Below are 22,200 nucleotides of genomic sequence, written 5' to 3' on the forward strand. Positions count from 1 at the left end.
AAGTGGTACAGAGCATTGGTATCATACTTTTAGATTTTTTTGATCTTGAATTGACCACCAGCAAAAACCTGGAGTCTAACACAGAGTTACCAATGTTTACTTTTGTAAAAAATGGCATGTAAAAACAGTGATAAAAATAATATTTGTCTTATCATAATTACAAAGAAGAATTTTAAGACCAAAAATGCAGGAACAATAGAATTAATAACATTTCCTTAAAATTAATACATTTTTCTTTGCTTTTTTCTTTGTCTTATGAAGAAAATCAGCAAACTTTAATAAGGTCTGGAAATCATTGAATTATAGAACCTTCTGCTTCCTTGAGATATTTATAAGCAGATTGGAACTGTATAATGAAAAGCATCCTTTTAGGTTTAGTGACCAAGAGGACCAAACAGATCTGGAACACTGAACAGAAAATGTGGAATATGAGATAAGACTTGAATTAGAATAAGAAGCACACAAAATGCCAACCATTCTTGAAAACTTAGTATATACAAGAACTGATAACGTCTAAAATGGTGCCTTTAGTGTCTAGTATTCAAGTCTTCTGAAATATAATAACATATTCATATATACACAGTCACACAGATATCTTTATATACACAGAGACACCCACAAATAAATATACATATATACATACTATTAAGTGTTAAATTTATACATTCAGATTGACTTTGGGTGTTTCCAGAATCATTTTACTCCTCTAAACTTAGCCTGAAAAACAGTGCACCTGCTTAACTGGGCTAAGTGCCAGGAAAAAAAAAATCAGGGAAATTAATTTCCAAGAGCAGTAGATAAATGGCACACCTCATTAGAAAATCTATTTAAAAGGCACATCAGGAGATGTCTGCAATACTTTCATAAGAAATTGATGCTTCCTACCGTCATGTCCTTGCTGACTCTCTTCTCAAATTACTGATCTTACTTCCTGGTAATAAGATTCAAATTCAAGTTACATTTAATGAGTGCCTCCTATGTGCCAGGCACGTATATTTTACATAGATTAGCTTATCTAATTCTTATGAAATTGTTTTGAAATAAGTATGTTTTGTGGGATGCATGCAAAAATTACCAAATGTGCTTGCTTTGAGACCACCTGGTACAGTCATATAATGATTTTTTTCCTTCTTATGAATGAGAGTGATAATAAATTATGATTCTTGTTCTTAGGCAAGAAAAGCCAAGAATTACTAATTTTTTTTCTTGTACATTCTGACTTAAGAGAGAAATCAGAACACCCACAAATGCCTAAGTTTGAAGTCATTTCTCTAGAAATCTTGTTTGCATGAATTGCTAGAGAAAAGGCTGTCTCTTTATAAAGCAAAAAAGTTGTAAGAAATTTCAACTAAATTCCACAAATTATTAAGTTATCAGAGCACCCATTCAATTTTTGGAAGGGCTTCCTCGCGAGTTTGCAGAAGTTTAGGAACATCTCCAGCAACCTTGTGACTCCCTAGCTTTGATAACAACAACAACAAAAAAGCAACATTATCTCCCCAACCCCCTTTACCACATTTAACTTGAAGTTTCTGAAGACATTCATTTTCCTGGAAAGAACTAAACTTATGGGGGATAATATCTGGGTGGTCAGATATATTGCTTTGTGCCAGTGGTCCTGAAATAAATATTAATAGCAATTCATTTTCCTTTCACAAATAAACTTGTTTTGGGTGGTAAAGCTACATATATGTTAGCTTTACACGCTACCAAATCACTAAGCTGGAACTACCTTTCCCAGAATTCTGTTACAAGTACTTTCCAGGTAAGTTGGGCACAAGAGGAATTTATATGAGTTTTGGAAGGTAAATAAGGAAGTAATAAACTTTTGTTTATTCTCTGAAGGTTGACGTAGGGCAGATGCTGTTGCACCTCATGCACATTATCTCTGATATGATGGCTTGATGCTGCCACGTGGCACCAGCCAGTAGCAGATCTGCCAGCTCCCATTGGACTGCCTCCTTCAGCATCTCCAAGTCTTCGCCAGGTGCTTGTGCGAATTCCTTGGTGAAGGCAACAGTTCATCCTGCAGCTCATCCACGTCATAATTTGAGGTGGTCAGAGTCAAATGAGGCTTCTGGTTTGTCTCTAGTCTCCCCTATTCTATTTCCATCTGTCTTTTCCAAAAACAGGGTTCAGGACACCATATCCCAAAATTTGGCATCTTGGCATATTGAATATATTCAGCTGAAGGAATGTTTGTAATGGAAGGTACTAGAAGGACTTTCTGGTGTTCCCCTGAAGCAGCTCATAAAATTCTCCTGTGAGCGGAACCTTACCTCTACTCGAGGAATGGAGCATTCTTATCTCCCAAAATGCCCGAGGAATCAAAGAAATGGGCCTTGCTCTTTGTCTCAATTTACAACATTTAACTCATAACTTTTTTTGTCCTCTCACATTTTCCACCACATTCACTTTTCATCAAACCTGGAGTAAAAATGCTCAGGTTTAACTGCTTCTTAAAGCAGGGGTCCCCAAACTATGGCCCGCGGGCAGCATGCGGCCCCCTAAGGCCGTTTATCTGGCCCCCACCGCACTTCCGGAAGGAGCACCTCTTTCGTTGGTGGTCAGCGAGAGGAGCATAGTTCTCATTGAAATACTGGTCAGTTTGTTGATTTAAATTTACTTGTTCTTTATTTTAAATATTGTATTTGTTCCTGTTTTGTTTTTTTTTTACTTTAAAATAAGATACGTGCAGTGTGCATAGGGATTTGTTCATAGTTTTTTTATAGTCCGGCCCTCCAACGGTCTGAGGGACAGTGAACTGGCCCCCTGTGTAAAAAGTTTGGGGACCCCTGTCTTAAAGATTTCCTGCCTGACCAGTGGTGGCGCCGTGGATAAAGTGTCAACCTAGAACATGAAGGTCATGGGTTTGAAACCCTGGGCTTGCCTGGTCAAGGCATTTATGGGAGTTGATGCTTCCAGCTCCTCCACCTTTTCACTCTCTCCCTCTCCTCTCTCTCTAAAACTGACTAAAGTCTAAAAAAATAAAAATAAAGACTTCCTTTCCCTGAGAAACCTCCAGTGTCAAATAAAACATACACCAAATAAATTTAAATGCTCTCCTGTTTTGTTAAAGGGGTCCCAGCCTAAAATTTAGAAAGGGTAGAAGAGAAACATATTTTTCCTTTCCTGCACTAAATTCCATCTTGCTGACTTCTGACCCAGCCCAGATACATTGAAACGGCCTTCAGAAGCCGTAAAATAATTCCCCTATTCTGTATCACTCACAGTGATTCTATTTTGAGCAAATCCTGACAGATATACCATAGTATTGTTTGAATAGACTTTGGACCCTATATTTAATAAGAAACAAAGGATAGGTTAAAGTGCTTTTCTTGTATCTGTTTTGGTGTCCTAAAAATTTTCTTATTTGATAAAAAGAATCAAAGTTTCAAATTTTGCAGACCAGAAAGTAAGGTGCTATATCCCTTTTACAGACAACGACATATAAATAAATTCCTGGTCAAGTTAGCTTGTCGGTTATAGAGCTCCAGGCCTTCTGAAAGAAGCACATAAGCGCCAGTTCTACAAGTGCCCCACAAGCAGATTATGGACAGGTAAGTCAGATCAAATTCAGAAAGTAAGGAATTATGAAGGTTACTCAAAGGAGAGTCATTCTTCTCAGTCCAATACAGGACTTGTTTATGAATTTTTAAAATTATTTTTCTATGAATAATTTGTAATGCCTTCAAAGCCTCAACCCATTTTATGAAAGTGCCAGTTTAGAGCCCAAGGACAGCTGCCCTTACCATTTGGTCATCAGAGGTATTTCCATAGTGCTTTCTTCCACCACTAGCCTTGTTTCTTAAATGACAGCAATACATGTTTCAAAGACTATTACATAATATAAAAGGCTCATCATAATACTATTAATCCCTAGTAAATCTTTGAAATGTATCAATTAAAAATATTAGAAAAAAAGAGAAAAAATAATAATAATATTAGAAACATAGGAGTACCATTTACATTTTGAAAGTCTTATTAAAATGAATAATTATTTTTATGTGCAGAATCAACATAAAAAAAGGGCTAGTTTGAACTTGATAAGTAGAGTGAAGAAATTAGGCTTTTAATACGATGGATGTGTCCCATCCAATCAAAGATTAATATGAGTTTTTGGTACTATAAACAGATACTTTGAACTTATATTTTTGGGGATCTTGAATCTGATCATTCAAATTTCAATTAGCTAATAGTATTTGAACTTTTTATTTAAAGAATGTATATATACATTTTTCCTTTAAAATTTCAGCTTCATGGTTTTTTTAAAAAAAATTCAAATCCATTGGTGAATTTTTATCTTCCTAGATGTGGCCTCATGAGTCATCTTAACACATCAATATTCTGTTTGCACCTATGGTAATTACAATATCTCTTTGCCAAGTACAGTATTGTATGGCACTTCCTTATATGTAAGCATTTATCTAAAGGTGTACAACTTAGCAATGCAATTTTCTGAGTGTGAAATATGTGGTAGCAAGCCTCCAAAATGGTCCCCAATGATTATTGCGTGCTGAAATCCACACCCTTAGTCAGTCACTTTCACCATTAAATAAGACTAACGCATGTAGTCAAAAGAATTTTGCAGAAATAAAAGTGTGTAATTTCTAAATCTAGGTTGTAAGAGGCATGTGACACCTGTCTTGCTCTCTCTTAAATCACTCACTTGGAGGAAGCAGTGGCCATGTTATGGGGACACACCAGCATTAAATGACAGCCCTGTGAGACATCATCCCAATGGTTCTGCCACCCCAAAAAATCTTTCAGATGTCTGCAGCTCTAGCAAATATCTTCACTGAAACCTCAAGAGATACCCTAAGCCAAAACCACCCAGCTAAGCCATTCCCAAATTGCTGACCCACAGCAACTGTGGGAAGTAAAATATAGTAATTGTTGGCCCTGGCCGGTTGGCTCAGTGAAGAGCGTCGGCTTGGCATGCAGGAGTCCTGGGTTCGATTCCCGGCCAGGGCACACAGGAGAAGCACCCATCTGCTTCTCCACCCCTCCCCCTCCCCTTCCTCTCTGTCTCTCTCTTCCCCTCCCACAGCCAAGGCTCCATTGGAGCAAAGTTTGCCCGGGTGCTGAGGATGGCTCTGTGGCCTCTGCCTCAGGCACTAGAATGGCTCTGATTGCGGCAGAGTGATGCCCCAAAATGGGCAGACCATCATCCCCTGGTGGGTATGCTGGGTGGATCCCGGTCAGGTGCATGCAGGAGTCTGTCTGACTGCCTCTCCATTTTCAACTTTGGAAAAATACAAAAAAAAAAAAAATTAAATATAGTAATTGTTGTTTTAAACCACTTACATTTGAGGTAATTTATTATGCAACAACAGATAACATTACAAAGCATAACAAATAGAACTTTATCTTACAAACATTTAATTATTTTTACATTCTAATTTTATTAAATTTATTAATTTTTAAGTTGTTGAAACTGACTTGGTGAAATGAGATTTTTATGGTATATTGTTTCTTTATAATGTAAAAAATTGTTTCAAGATCTAAATGTCAGCATTATTCATTTCCTTAAGCAATATCTAGCAGAAAACCTACAATGTGACAGACACTCATATACAGAAATATAAAAGAAAGCCTCTTCATTGGGTGGATTTAAGTTTTGGAGTGTGAAAGATAAGTGAACAGATCCTTATAATAGAATGTGTTAATTGATTTAATACAGGTACCCATAGGTATGGAGGAATGAAAGCAAGGTACAGAGAATTCTTCTTAGGAAGTCTGAGAATGTTTCACAAAAGAAACAGTAGGTCTTGAAGGATGAATAAAAATTCTCTAGATAGAAAATTAAGGGATGAATTTCCACTAATGATATTCATATTAACACAGTGCTTGTGATAAACTATGTTTTGTTCTAAGTACTTTAATTATGTCCACTTACAAATTCTCTTAATCTTATTACATAGGTACTATTATTATCCCCACTTTATAAGTGACAAAACTGAAACAGAGAAAGGCTAAATGACTTTTCCAATATTACACAGCTAGCAAGTGGTAAAGTAGAGATTTAAATCCAGGGAAATCTAGCACCAAAGTTTACATTCTTAACTACTTTAATACATTTTCAGCTATTTAGGTGGGGCTGGCAGAGGGGAACAGTATAAGCAGGGGCACTGAGTAGTGTGAATATGTTTTCCTAAGAGAGAAAAACAGGGAAGAACATTAGTGTATGACTGAGAAAACAAGGTCCATGAGCTGAATTACAAGAAGAAAATCAAGAGCTAAGCCAAGGACTTAAATATCATGCCAAGGAGTTTGTACTTCTGCAATAGGAAATAGTTGATGAAATTTATGTTTTATAAAGATACATTTAGAGCAGTGTTAAAGGGGAGAGACAGGTTGAGAGAGACAGAAGAAATTGCATTAATCCATTAAAAAGGGAATCAAAGACTGCAGTGTAATAATGGAGATGGCGGTAATAAGAGAAGGGAGTAAATTTATGAGATATGGAGTAAGCTCTCCTGGAGCACAGTGACTAATCAGATGCCCAGCAGAATTTAAAAGATGACTTGTAGGTTTCTTTTTGCAGGGAATAGATAGTTGGTTAGATCATTTATAAATATAGAAAACTGAAGGAGGAAACCTCACATAGAAGATATGCTTAATAAACACTTCTTAAAAGAAAACGTGAAGTAGTAGTAATACAGAGGCTATATTTTTCCTATCAGATAAAATGCCAGTAAAATAGGCATTATCCATAGTACCTAATTACAGTGGGGAAAAGCGTGTCTTATATTTAAGTAATCTAATCTGGAATTCTAATAGGTAGCTGCTCATTTTATAAAGTAATTAAAAATAAAAATAAATTTTTTTCAACAGAAATTTCTGTAATGCACTTTTAAATTATTAACTTTACAAGTATTAGATTTACATGTAGTTATTTTTTTGTGTGTGGCAGAGACAGAGTCATAGAGAAGGGCAGATAGGGACAGACATACAGGAAGAGAGAGATGAGAAATATCAATTCTTTGTTGAGGTTCCTTAGTTGTTCATTGACTCATTTCTCATATGTGCCTTGACTGGGGGGCTACAGCAGACCAAGTGACCCCTTGCTCGACCTTGGGCTCAAGTTGGTGAGCCCTTCTCAAACCCGATGAGCCCACACTCAATCTGGCGACCTCAGGGTCTCGAACCTGGGTCTTCCGCGTCCCAGTCCAATGCTCTATCCACTGCGCCACTGCCTGGTCAGGCTACATGTAGTTCTTAAAAACATCTATTATAAACATTAAAGTACTATATTTTACTATTATAAAATTTAAATTTATTTTATTCTAATATTTAAATGAATGAAAGTCTAAGAAAGGAAAGAAAAAATATCACAGTCAATATCAGCTTAAGAGGAATAAAATCTTCTGGAGTAATGTAATTAATTATTTTCCATTTAAAATTTTAGGTCAGTTCTGGGTTTGATTTTTGTCAGGGCACACAGGAGAAGTGACCATCTGTTTCTCTACCTCTCTCTCTCTCTCTCTCTCTCTGTCTCTTTCTTTCCCTTCTGTAGCCATGGCTCAAAAGTTTCAAGCAAGTTGGCCCAAGGCACTGAAGATGGCTCCATGACCTCGCCCCAGATGCTAAAATAGCTCGGTTGCCAAGGAATGGGGCAACAGCCCCAGATGGGCAGAGCATTGCCTCATAGGAGGCTTGCTGGGTGGATCCCAGTCAGGGCACATGTGGGAGTCTGTCTGTCTGCCTCCCTGTATATCACTTAATAAAAATAAATAAATAAAAATAAAATTCTAGGACATAATTTTATATTTTGGGCAGTTCCAGCATATATTCTTTTAAGGGTCTACATTACACATATACCCAAAATATAGTCTGTTTAAAGGAGAGGTTGATGCTTCTCAATAGATAGCCTTTTTGTTGTTGTTGTTGTTGTTGTTGTTGCTTTGGTTGATACTTGTTAGATCAGTGGTCCCCAACCATTTTTGGGCCACAGACCAGTTTAATGTCAGAAAATATTTTTACGGACTAGCCTTTAGGGTGGGATGGATAAATGTATCACGTGACCGAGACAAGTGTCAAGAATGAGTCTTAGATGGATGTAACAGAGGGAATCTGGTCATTTAAAAAAAATAAAACATCGTTCAGACTTAAATATAAATAAAACATAAATAATGTAAGTTATTTATTCTTTCTCTGTGAACCGGTACCAAATGGCCCATGGACCAGTACCGGTCCACAGCCCGGGGATTGGGGACCACTGTCTTCGATGATGCTCACTTAGATGGTGTGAGTGGGCAGGGTCATGTCAATCACATCTCTATATCAATAAACCCAAGTCATACAATTTTACAACTTTGCAAATTTATATTTGTATTTCTTTTAACATAGCAGTTTTCTGACACATATAGTAGATTCTTAATAAGTAATTGTTTAATGTAGAAAAGACGATATGGGAAATAGAGGGTTTCTGAGTATATAGAATGCACCTGATAGAAGCTGTAGCTCCTGGGTCCTCCTGATTCCTCTACCGCTGAAGAAAGAACATGGAAAGTGGGGGTGCGAGTACAAATAGGAAGAAGTGCTTTAATAGGCTCATAAAATGTTTTCGCTTGTGATAAAAAAGTGATAAGCAAAAACTCATTAATCTGTTTATTATTTTTTGAAAAATAAGTAATATCTGATTAATTCTTTCCTTTAAGGAATGAATAGTCAACAGAGTGTGTTAGGTAATAAAATAAATATAATTTAAAAAGTATAAAAAGATTTTAAACAAAGACATGAACAATATACACAGAATGGAATTGCTATAATAAAAATTCCTCTTTCTTCACTTGTGTTTTCTTATTTTACTCCAAAACACATAGATATTCAAGAAATAATACCTTATTATAAGTGATTCTGGGAAAATCCTTTTACCACTCTTTATTTTCAGGGACTCAAAATAGAATGTTTTGAGGAGAGGAGCAAAGAGTATATCTGAAAAGGAAGCTTGAAGCCAGATGGTAGGAGAACTTAAAAATACTTTTACTCTATTTTCCATTTCTCCAAAAGCTTTTTATGTCATTCTATATTACCTATTGCAAAACCTACAATTTACCCTTTATTAATGGTTGATAAAGTTTCAGTTCCAAAACTAAGTATCTACTCAACATTTTTAATCATAGCTTCATGAAATTGTAACATTCAGCCTTTGTTCAAGTCTACAAAAAAAAAATCTGTTTTATTTGAAATCAATGAATATACCAGGCAAGGGAAATAGAAGGAAAAAACAAAGAAGAAAACTGGGCTTCAGTGACCTAAAAGCATATTTGTGGGGTGCTTTATTTATCATATTAAGATGAGGAGAAGTGAAACAAGCCAAAACTGGGGGGAACATTATTTATATGAATTTAAAAGCCAAATTTCATTTATCTTACCTGAAAAGTTTTTGTAATCCACTAAATCAAACATAACAATGGCAACAGCTGACCACGTGATTATCAGGGCAATGACTAGAAGCCAGGCTGCAGGCGAGCTGAATGTGGTTACTATGTCTTCTGTGACTGTCCTCTTCAGCACCTTTCCAGGGGATTTGGGCACAGATCCATTTTTGTTGTCTATAACTGTTGTAGTAGTAGATGCATTTCCTGACCAAACATTCAGAAAGGAGAATTACAAGATAGAAATTCACATAAAATGTTAATGAAAAAAAAACAAAAAACAAGATTGTGTAAGTATATGCAAGTTGCTTATCCCATTTTCTGTAATAGAACACACCTCTTTGTTAGGAGGGCCATTCTTCATTGCCCACTGCCACATTATCTCTTCCTTGTCATTTACCCTCTTCCCTGAAACCTGTATGTTCTAATAGCATTCCTTGTCTCCCAAGTTCCATAAATGCTGCCGTCCAGGCCACAAACCTTACCATCATTTTGAATTTATTTTCTCTTCTTTCTTACCACCTCCTATATCCACTACTATCAAGGACAGTGGGGTTTTTTTTGGCCAAGTTGCTGTTTAATACCTTTTTTTCTTTATTTAGGCTCATATGTCAGGTCCGAATGCAAGCAGAAATAGCTCCTCTGGGAGAGAAACACAATCAGTAATAAAATAGTTCAAATGATGAAATTCCTGCTAGATATCCCGGCTTAACTGTATAACTGACCCACTTATTGAAGCCATTCATTTTATTTGTGAGGGGGCACAGAATGTCTAAGAGAATAATGTGGGAAAGTCTTATATCCAGTAACTTTTTTATTCCTGCTTTCAAGAGTCTACATGTTCATGAGAGAAAAATTTAAAAATATTTTTTTAAAAAGCAAAATAGATAAATAGATAGGTCAATCATTTACAATCTCACCGCCCAGAAGCAACTAATACCATCATTTTTAGATACAATTGGTAAATATGAGCCTATGTTTTTGAAAGATTAAAAAGCTGCTATGGAACATCAGCAGTAAAATGATTTAATTAAGATTTTAAAATGAAATTAGGCAAAAATTCACCATAGTGACAAAGGATCTCCTTTCTTTTCTAAAAAATCATGTTCATATACATCTCAAGTTCATGAACTCAATTTAGTTGAAATGACAGCAAGATGGAAAAACACCTTTGATAACAGATTTCACAGACTGTACTTGAGAAGGTGCTCCAAGAAGGAAAAATTAGAAAGAGCTCACATCATATCCTCTCATTGATTTTTGTGCCAAATTCCCATCACTTCTAATGGCAGTTCTGAAAATGGATGAATGATGAGTGCTTTGAAATGTGATTTTAAGACCCAAGTGGGGCTACCTGTGAATCAAACCTTTGGAATAGTGATTTGCAAGAGAGTAAGTGAATTATAAGTGTTAAGAGAGGCCCATCTGAAAGTTGATATGTTGCTAATCTCCAGTTTTGTTTTTTTTTTTTTAACTTCGGAAAGGCTTACTTCTATTGCTATACAGAGAATACTGGAAGAATTGCTTCTGCCCTTCAGATTCACTTCTGTGAACTGTGTATTAGAAAATATTTTTGGAGAACAATATTATACGCACCTGCTTGGTATCTAGAAACTGAAAAAAAATAAATTTACTGAGATTTGATACAAATTAGTTGAATCCTGGTCCATTTGTAAAAGACAGAATATTTTGAAAGAAAATAGAATTTACATATAGTTTTCCTTTTCTTGATCAGAAAGTAATGAAAATTTAGAGTTAAAATATGACTTTTTGTTTTTTATAAAAACCTGATTATATATATATATATACTGATATATATGAATTTCAAATGTCATTACACCTTATAATCCTGCCAAAAACAATTAAGTAACCGTATTTTGAATAGGTGAAAATGATATAGCTAACTGTAAATGGTGTTTTAAAATTACTTTTTCTTTGTCTTCATATCCTCAAAAGTTTCATTTAAGAATGAATAAAAACTCAAAGGTGATAAAAACATATTTGAGTATCAACTGCAAAACCACAAGCAATTTTGAGAGTTATCTTGCTTAAAGAAAATTATATGTTCCCTTTGTTATAAAAACACACTAAGTTGTACCTTTCATGTTCCATCCAAATTTACTAGGGAAGCCTCAAAACCAAGAGGAATAAAATCAAAGAGAAATAATTTGCCTCTTCTGACAGCTGGTCAAGATAAATGCAAATTACAGTGGGTAATCTGAGATCATTTAATGTTTGAGAAGCACCTTTAAGATGACAGAACTAGTTATTGATATGGTGGAAAAAATGGGAGGTAAATACTACTGAGCAATTTGACATGGGCCACGTTTCTTGAAAGTTGGCATCTCAGAACTGGGGCAGAGTAGCTAGGATATGTAACAGTACTTTCTATCCCTGTTTCTTAATTTCATTGCTTCTGATAATATACAAATTATTTTGATTGTCAGAAAGCCAGAATCAGCTTCAAAATAAGTAGGGATCTGGCTGAAAGACCTTGTGACTTTGCTCCTTACAGTAAAATGGAATGCTTATGCAGTGGTTCCAGAAACCAGCTTCCCACTCAACTTATGCATGAAAGAATAAATCATAAGCATCTTTAGTAAAAGGCGAAAGATTTATACGATTTGAAGAGAAACAACAGTATCATAAGCATCTTTAAAGAAGTCATTTAACCTCATCATGCCTTATTAATCAGATGAGGAAACTGCCAAGCACATTTACCCATTATTATTCCTATAGGGCATGAGCAATACAACCTCTTCCAGGATGTTCACGGAAAGCACCTATATTTTAGAATGGTATAAATAAAATACTGCATCCTCATTACATAAAAAGCATTAATTATGAATTTTTTATTTCATTAAGTGATGTGGTTTGTGGAGTACACTAACAGTATATTTTTTTCAAGAATTAGAGAAGAAAGAAGGGAGAGTATATGCTATATAGCATTATAAAATGTATTTTATCCCAAAATTATATTAATAATCTAATTCCCAATTATATGTAAGAATAGTCTTTGATATATTTTTTAAGTATTCCAAAAAAATGCATGTAAAATAAGAATTTTGGAGAAACTATTGAAAAAACATTTTGGCAAACATAGTTGAAAAGTAAAAAATCCATCTTTTAACTTATACATTTGTCATCCTAATTTTTGCAGAATGTGTATGCATCATACACATACATATCTGTGACAATTAAATTATGTTTTCCCGTAAGTATATATAAACTGGATGGAAATAGATTTTGAGAAGCAAGATAAATCATGGCAATTCACAAAAATAAATAATTCTAGATATTCTAATTAGGTAGGTAGGTAGGTAGGTAGGTAGACAGAAAGAATGTAAGAAATAACCTAGAGTAATTTATAAAAGAATCCACATTCTGGGCATATATTAAAAAAAGAAAAAGAAAACACTACTTAACTTCCAAAGTAAAAATTGTTTTGCATCAAATCAGAAACTGATTCCTTGACAATCTTAATAAAATCTCTTAAATTATCACCTTTTCCTCAAGTTTGGTGGGATGTGATCATTATAGTGATATTTCAGAGAACGATTTGGCCACCTGATCTACCTGCTGAGGTGAAGAGATATATACCTATTTTGTACATCATTTAACACTCTTTTCTGCCTACTTACTCCCTCTACTCTTTTCGCATGTAAATGTTTTTTCTAGTGGTGAGACTAGAATGTGAACACTGCCTTAACCCCTAGGATCAGGAATGAGACTTTAAGACAAGCCTGATCATTCACAATACTTCCTCTGCCCATGACAGTGAAAGGATAGAGTAATCAGAGACCCCCACATTTTCTGTGTAACTATTGAGGAATACTCTTTCCACAGAGGTTGCTAAGCTAGTGGGGTCCACCAGTAACCCTTGGACGCACCAGTTGAACAGTCTGCTGCAGCACAGAAACTGGAAGAGTCCAGATACCACTGGGTGGGTTTGTGAAGTCAACTGTGTCTGGAATCAGATATCCCTCTAGACTTTCCAATTAGACGAGATTATATCAACTGCTTTGATTGGGTTGTGTTTTTATTACCAGCCGCCATGCATTCTGACTGACCCTCTTGCTGTTGCTTAGAAAGATAAATAATTATTTTTCTTCATCTGTTGAGTCATGAAGATTGATCAGTCAGAATGATATAAATATACAGCTATTTTCAAAATTATTTTTATTCTAGAAACAAAATATCAAATTTCACTTTTGTTTCTTGAATGCCTGTGTTGTCATGGTTCTAATTGAAAAGATGTTTGAGGATTGCAAGGTGAATTGCTGACACTGAAATGTTCTTACCAGAAAGAGCTTGCTCTTGTTCTGGCTGAATGTGAGGCAGGAATGCCTCCTCAGGCAGCAGTACCACACTGTGACCTGCAAGCCCACTTTCCAATAGTGCGTGCTTACTGCAAAGTAATAGATGTGTCTTCTTATATTAGTTTCTGTGAGGCCAGTTCTCTCTTACCTTTTGAACTTTCAATTTCAACTTAGTAGATATTCCCCATTCAAATACCAGTTTTTCTACAAATAGCAAACTGAATCTAAAGGTGAAAAGTAATGGTGAGTGTATAACTAGAATTCATTTTTTGAAACAAAACATATTGAACTCCTAACATATTACAAGTAAAATACATTGTTTTACCACTTTAAAGTCAGCAAGGATTTCTAATGATTTTCTTCAATTAAAAAGATAGTTTTATTAAAACGCCACTGTAAAAATCCAATTTTTTCAAGAATTACCTCAAATGTCAACTTCATAATGCTATTTCCTTCATCTTTTTAATTTTTTTTTTTGTACTTTTCCGAAGTTAGAAGCGGGGAGGCAGTAAGACAGATATCCGCGTGCACCCAACTGGGACCACCTGGCATGCCCACCAGGAGGCGATGCTTTCCCCATCTGGGGCATTGCTCCGTTTCCACTGGGGCCATTCTAGCACCTGAAGCGGAGGCCATGGAGCCATCCTCAGCACTGGGGTCAATTTTGCTCCAATGGAGCCTTGGCTGCAGAAGGGGAAGAGAGAGACAGAGAGGAAGGAGAGGGGGAAGGGTGGAGAAGCAGACGGGCGCTTCTCCTGTGTGCCCTGACTGGGAATCAAACCTGGGACTTCTGCACATTATTTCCTTCATCTTCTTAAATAAACACTATTGTTCTTACCTGTGATATTATAACATTTTTTTGAAAATACAAAGGCACAGATATAATTATTCTGGCTTTTGTGTATCCTTTTGTTTTTCAACAAGGCTTTATATGGGAAGCAAGTCATCTGTCCATTCATAGCAGTTAGCACCACACTTTTTAGAGAAGGAGGACCCAATAAACACAATATAATGTGACATCTTTATAAGTTTCATTAAAGGGAATAAACTGAAAAAAGTGTTATGGTAAATAACCTCTATATTTCTGCATATAAAAGAATGTGCAGTACATAGTAACATCTAACCAGAGAAACTAAATATAACAAATATATATATATATATATATATATATATATATATATATATATATGAATGAAGTGGAGAGATAGTGAAGCAGACTCCCACATGCACCCTGACCAGGATCGATCCAACAACCCCATCTTGGGCCAATGCTCCAGTACTGAGCTATTTTTAGTGCCTGAGGCTAATGTGCTTCAAGGAAACTATTCTCAGCTCCTGGGGCCACACTCGAACCAATTGAACCACTGGTTGAAGGAGGGGAAAAAGGAAAGAAGGGATAGAAGGAGAGGTGGGGAAAGCAGATGGTCGCTTCTCCTTTTTTCCCTGACCAGGAATCAAACCCAGGACATCCATAAACCAGGATGATGCTCTATCCCCTAAGCTACCAACCAGGGCCTAACAAAATATATTCTTATGACGTGAGAAAATGTTGAGATGAGAGCCACGTTACTGATGTAAAAGCATAAAAGCATATCTGTTCAAGTACATACCATAAGTAGTGGGAAGTCTACCTCGTCAAAATAATTAAAGTGACAACAGAGGAAGAAAGACGAATAGTGTAGATACAGATATGCAATCTCTTTAACTAGGAAAAAAATTGCTAAAAAATGTCAACAATTTAGCTGAGACACTCCTTTCTCATGAAACAATTAGACTAGCATATCAGATGTTTTTAAGGTTGTTAAATCTCCAAAAAAATTTTAAGAAATCTCTGATAGCTGTGAGAGGCTCCTACAACCAGATTAGATGGAGTAAATGGACTGATGAATGGGAGTACTGATGACTAAGTTACAAACGTGTGAAAATGCCTTCTTTCAGTCAGCTGGGGCAGCTGTAACAAAATACCAATAACTGTGTGTCTTAAAAGACAGAAATTTATTTTTGCAAAGTTCTAAAGGCTAGAAGTCCCAGGTTAGAATGCCAGCATGGTGAATTCTGGAAAGAACTGTCTGGATTATAGATGGTTTACCTTCTCATTATGTCCTCACATGGCAGAGAGATAGCTAGCTTCATGTATATCACTTTTTAAGGGAACTAATCTCATCGTGAGGGCTCAACTCTCATGACCTTATTTAAGCCAAATTATTTCCCAGAGACCCCATTTCACAAATACCATCACAATGGGAATTAGGGTTGCGACACATGAACTAGGAGGCCATAATTTAGTTCATAGAATACATATTTTTATTTGAATATTTTTAAATTGCTCAAAATAAAATATATTCTCAGCTCAATAAGCATAGCTATTTTCATAGATCTATGTCTTTCATGTTAAAAAATAAATGGAAACCATTGTCATGGTCCCTTACCAGTACATGGCCCAAGTAGCCCAAATAAAAATGTCAGATGATGCTACGTATAATGATATAGTTTAGGGATCGAAATTAATCAACAAGATACATGTAATGACTTTTTTGTGACAATGATTTTGACAGGTTCAATCAGTTTTTTTGTTGTTTCTTTGTTTGTTTTAGGAAAATAATTTTTTTCCCACTGCATGAACCCAGGGAGTCTCATGCAAGAAAAAAAAAAAAAAGAACAGCTACTATAGAGTCTGATTTTATGAGGTGAAGTTTGGAGATGAAATCTACAGAGAGTCTCCCAAAGTCTATGGATTCAGTTTTAGGCAAATAGAAGTCAGACTCTGGTTCCCAGCAAATAAGCTATAAATAGAGCAAACATAGATAGGATTCATTAACTATATTCAGTTTTTTGAAAATTGATTTTCTAGTATTTTTTTGTGTAGGTTGACACATTTTCTCCCTGTACCAAATATATGCATAGGCCCTGGCCGGTTGGCTCAGTGGTAGAGCGTCGGCCTAGAGTGTGGGGGACTCGGGTTCGATTCCCGGCCAGGGCACATAGGAGAAGCGCCCATTTGTTTCTCCACCCCCCCCCCTTTCTCTCTGTCTCTCTCTTCCCCTCCCACAGCCAAGGCTCCATTGGAGCAAGGATGGCCCGGGCGCTGGGGATGGCTCCTTGGCCTCTGCCCCAGGCGCTAGAATGGCTCTGGTCGCGGCAGAGCGACACCCCGGAGGGGCAGAGCATCGCCCCCTGGTGGGCAGAGCATCGCCTCTGGTGGGCGTGCCGGGTGGATCCCGGTTGGGCACATGCAGGAGTCTGTCTGGCTGTCTCTCCCCATTTCCAGCTTCAGAAAAATACAAAAAAAAAAAAAAAATTCCAAAAAAAAAATATATGCATAAATAAAATTCTTTACCCAGTATTCTACTACTAAATTGCCCCATTGACATTGAGTCATAAACCCACTGAAATAAAAAGGCTTGAGTAATGAATGCCATGCTGTTTCGGTTTGGAAGAAAAATACTAAACTGCAGGTTTCAAAATCATTAGCTTTCCATGACTTGTTGACTCTAGTGTGTGTTTTCACTTTATTCCTTAAGAATTAATCCTCTCCTGCTACTGTACCCTACATGGAGTCATAATTCTACCATTGTGGTGTCATCATAGCTTCTATGTTGTTCTCATTAAGAAAGTGTGAAGTTCATCCCCCATAAAAATACAACATATTCATAGTCTTCTCATATAACTGTGTTCAGGAATAACAAGAACTTCATGTAAAGCTGCTGCTTAACATTATACTCATAAAATGATGGTTTTCTCACATTGCCATCAGCTACATTCAGGAAATTTAGGAAAATGCAAGAACTAAGACCTTTTTTTTAAGTTTTCTTTTACGATAACTTTGTAGGCAGATTATTTGAAACATTTAAGTATAAAAAAACTAGACTTACATTTCTAGAAAACTAGACTTGTATTTTTAAAAATTCCCATCCATTTTTGGAAAAACTCTTATGATTCAGAAATTTATATTTTTCATATGTACAAGGATATGAACAAGGATATTTGAGAGTATGTAATCATTAAAGGAAAACACAACTAATTTTATTGAGTATTCCAGGGGCTTTTGAAAAAAAAAATTACAATAAAGTATCCTATTTTTATGCATCTTTAATTATTAGTAATATAAGTTAACACTTATGTAGTTACTCGAGAATTAGAGTTATTGCCATAATTGAATTGAAAACACAATCATATAATTTTTAAATGTGTAATAAAGTATTTAAGAATTTTAGTGCCTGGCCTGTGGTGGCAGAGCAGATAGAGCATCAACCTAGAATGCTAAGATTGTCAGTTCAAATCCCAGGGCTCGCCTGGTGAAGGCACATACAGGAAGCAAGTAGATGCTTCCTATTTTTCATCCCCTCTTTCTCACCCTCCTTCCCTCTTTCCAAAAATCAATAAATAAAATATAAAAAAATATAATTTTAGTGAGAAAAAATACTTAGAAATGGGCAGCATTGTAATAGTATAATATTTACTTTTGTTTTAACTTGTACCCAAATCATTAAACTATTTGTTTAAAACAGATCAGAATAGTGGATGTAGCTCAACTTTCATCTTTCTAAATTGAGTTCACATATGCCATGAAAAGAATACATATACTGCGTGAAGAAAATGCAGCCTGAAAATTTACAGAGATAAGATTTCTGTGTTTTTCTTTTAATCATTTAATCTATAGAAGAAAAAGAGCAGCTTCCTGTGCCTTTCAAAGTACTTCTAGATGAGCTTGAAGCTCCTCTGTGCATTTCTGAAAAGAACATAAAGGTATCCATGCCCATATTTTAAAAACGCAAGCAGTTAGGTAAACATAAGTAATACTTTATACAAATCTTTCTTCAAAAGAGTTCACAGAGTTTTAGAAACAGCTGAGAAAGCTGCACACATTTATAGAGCCAGCGAGTATTCTTCTCTTTGTTGTAAAACGAGGAGTTAAAAAGAAGAGTTCTCTGAAGTCTACTCATTATCGAAGTTTTCAAAGGATTATGTATTGCTTAGTCTCTAACATTTTCATGCTCTGAATTGTTTATCCAAATAGACCTAAAATTGGTCTTAAATTTTATGTGAGGAAGATGCCTCTCATTGGCAAGGAATAAAAAATTTTTGCTCAGGGCAATTACAGTTCTGATACAAAATGATTTTTAAAAGGAAAGATATAAATAAAGTGATGAATAACAACTTTTCTCATCTAGCCCCTTCACTAGGCAAACTTTTTGTTAGGCAGAAGAGCAGTCTTTTTACTGGGTGTTCAGTGGATAAACTTATATCCTCAGCACCTCAAGCAGTAAAGGGACAAATGGAAAATGGGACCCTTGAGTTCTAAGAACCTACCTGGTGTTTACTTTGAGGCACACTCAACTTTGTTTCTGGGGCTACAAACTGGGAGACAGGAGCCACTTTCCTCAGGGCTAGGGGTTGTCTCTTGGATTTGGGACTGTCACTATTACATGAAACAGTGATATCCCCATCCTATTATTTCAAAAAAGTTTCTATGAATAGGATTTTACCATTGACAAGCCCATACTTTGTACATTTAGCTTGCTCAGAACAGTTGCTTCCATGGAGTGAGCATTTTACTAAACTTTATTTTGAATAAGCTTATTCAAGCATTACAACTGCATTAGTACCACCAAGCCTTAACAGATTCAGAAAAATAGGCTTTAGGAAATTGCAGTTGCCCTAGGGCAGGGGTCCCCAAACTTTTTACACAGGGGGCCAGTTCACTGTCCCTCAGACCATTGGAGGGCCAGACTATAAAAAAAACTATGAACAAATCCCTATGCACACTGCACATATCTTATTTTAAAGTAAAAAACAAAACAAAACAGTAACAAATACAATATTTAAAATAAAGAACAAGTAAATTTAAATCAACAAACTGACCAGTATTTCAATGGGAACTATGGGCCTGCTTTTGGCTAATGAGATGGTCAATGTCCGGTTCCATATTTGTCACTGCTAGCCATTACAAGTGATGATGCGCTTCCAGAGCCATGACACACACGTCCTGCATCACCGGAAGTAGTACTGCACGCGAGCAATGCCGCGCTTTGCGGTGCCGCCATATACAGTACTCCAGGAGCACAGGATGCGGATCCTGTGTTCCTCTCACTGACCACCAATGAAAGAGGTGCCCCTTTCGGAAGTGCAGCGGGGGCCGGATAAATGGCCTCAGGGGGCCACATGCGGCCCGCTTGCCGTGCCGTAGTTTGGGGACCCCTGTCTTAGAGCATACGTTTTTAGAAGCTACTAAGCAACCTTCCCTTGAGTAACATAGCACCAGAGTTATATTCTATAAGTTGTTTGCCATCTAATTTCTACTTCTATCTTAGAAGAAGAGAAATGAGAAATAGTATAGGGATCATTTCTCTTTGCATTAAAAAAATCACTTTTCTTTTTAATTTTATAACAAAAGGAAAACACATTAAATATTCACATTTGTATGTTAAACCCTTTAGTTTGATATTAGAGGATGTTCTTTAAGTATACCATCAATTCTTTTCCACATATTACTTCTGATTAAATGTGCCTCTTGTAAATGACTCCATATATCATAAAGAGAATTAGATCATTATAAAAGTTTGTTAAGACAATTCTCAGGAGAAAATCATAATCGTTAATATCCCAGTCCCAAAACTGATCAGTAGTAAAATGTTGATTTGTCATATAGCAAAAAGATAAATACTTGTAACAGCTACCTATGGCTACTACAGTAAAGAATCACTAATTGGATAACTTGCACAAAAAAAATTTATTGCTATGAGGTCCCAGAAGCCAATAGTTCAAAGGTGATGGCAAGTTTGGTTCCTTCTGAGGGCCTTAAGGGAAAGACCTATTCCAGACCCTCATCTTTGAATTGTAGATGGCTTTCTTCCTGTTCATGTGGCATTTTTTTTCCCTGCTCTAAATATAGTATTTTTTTTCTTCTTTATTTTTTTATTTAATTGTGTTTACATAGATTCTAGAGTTACCCTGAATGCATCCCCCTCCCCCCTATTCTCCTCAACATCTCTCTTGACCCCTTCTCTACAGCGCCCTCACCCCTTCCCTTCAGGTTTATCCCATCCCCTCATCCCCTTTCCCTCTGTCCTCTTTTCCTCTGGTCCCTTTGATCCCTCTTCTGTCTCAATTCCGTTCCTCAGTTCTCATTATTCCTTGGATTCCTCAAACGAGTGAGGTTATATGATTTTTTCTTTCTCTGCCTGGCTTATTTCACTCAACATAATAGTTTCCAGGTCTCTCCATATTGTTGCAAAAGGTAATATTTCCTTCTTTTTCATAGCCCCATAGTATTCCATTTTATATATGTATCACAGCTTTTTAATCCACTCGTCCACTGATGGCCACTTGGGCTGTTTCCAGATCTTTGTTATTGTAAACAATGATGCCATAAACATGGGGGTGCATTTCTTTTTTTCAGTCGGTGATATGGTGTCCTTGGGATATATTCCTATAAGTAGGATAGCTGGGTTAAAGGGCAGTTCCATTTCTAATTTTTTGAGGAATCTCCATACGGTTTTTCACAGTGGCTGCACCAGTCTGCATTCCCACCAGCAGTGCAGGAGGATTCCCCTTTCTCCACATCCTTGCCAGCACTTATTGTGTGTTGTTTTGTTAATCAGTGCCATTCTGACTGGTGTGAGGTGGTATCTCATTGTGGTTTTAATTTGCATTTTTCTAATGATTAATGATGTTGAACATTTTTTCATTTGTCTATTGGCCATCTGTATGTCCTCTTTGGAGAAGTGTCTATTCATTTCTTTTGCCCATTTTTTGATTGGATTGTCTTCCTGGTGTTGAGTTTTACAAGTTCTTTATAAATTTTGGTTATTAATCCTTTATCAGATTTATTGTTGAATATGGTCTCCCATTGTGACGTTTGTCTTTTTATTCTGTTCATATTGTCTTTAGCTGTGCAAAAGCTTTTTAGTTTCATATTGTCTCATTTGTTTATCTTGTCTTTTATTTCATTTGCCTGTGGAGATAAATCAGCAAAGATATTGCTGCAATAGATGTCGATGAGCTTACTGCCTAAGTTTTCTTTTAGGATACTTATGGTTTTACAATTTACATTTAAGTCCTTTATCCATTTTGAGTTTATTTTTGTTTATGGTGTAAGTTGGTGGTCTAGTTTCATTTTTTTGCAGGTAGCTGTCCAGTTTTCCTAACACCATTTGTTAAAGAGACTGTCTTTACTCCACTGTATGCTCTTATCTCCTTTGTCAAATATCAATTGTCCATAAAGATGTGGGTTTATTTCTGGGTTCTCTTTTCTGTTCATTGATCTATATGCCTATTCTTATGCCAGTTCCAAGCTGTTTTGAGTACAATGGCCTTGTAGTATAACTTGATATCAGGAAATGTGATACCTCCCATTTTATTCTTCTTTTTCAAGATTGCTGAGGCTATTCATGTTATTTCTTGGTTCCATATAAATTTTTGAAATATTTGTTCTATATTTTTGAAGTATGTCATTGGTATTTTAATTGGTATTGCATTGAATTTATAAATTGCTTTTG

The 22,200-nt window shown here is 36.0% G+C and overlaps 1 protein-coding gene and 1 non-coding gene across 19 annotated transcripts in view; one reads left to right on the forward strand and one right to left on the reverse strand.

Moving 5' to 3' along the window:
• The window catches only part of TRDN (triadin), a 411,085-nt gene that overhangs the window by 334,797 nt on the left and 54,088 nt on the right, over positions 1-22,200 (reverse strand). For all 18 annotated transcript variants that reach the window (XR_010727714.1, XR_010727713.1, XR_010727716.1 and 15 more), the window contains exon 2: positions 9,381-9,590. Coding sequence is in view for 14 of the 18 variants with exons in the window: in XM_066248538.1 (XP_066104635.1) it covers positions 9,381-9,590 (210 nt within the window). In the remaining 4 variants the exon portion in view is untranslated. The remainder of the gene's footprint in view (positions 1-9,380; positions 9,591-22,200) is intronic.
• TRNAS-AGA (transfer RNA serine (anticodon AGA)) lies at positions 16,607-16,682 on the forward strand. Its single transcript has one exon. It is a non-coding gene; the product is annotated as a tRNA-Ser (tRNA).

Source organism: Saccopteryx bilineata, chromosome 12, assembly GCF_036850765.1.
Source record: "Saccopteryx bilineata isolate mSacBil1 chromosome 12, mSacBil1_pri_phased_curated, whole genome shotgun sequence".
Classification (NCBI taxonomy): domain Eukaryota; kingdom Metazoa; phylum Chordata; class Mammalia; order Chiroptera; family Emballonuridae; genus Saccopteryx; species Saccopteryx bilineata.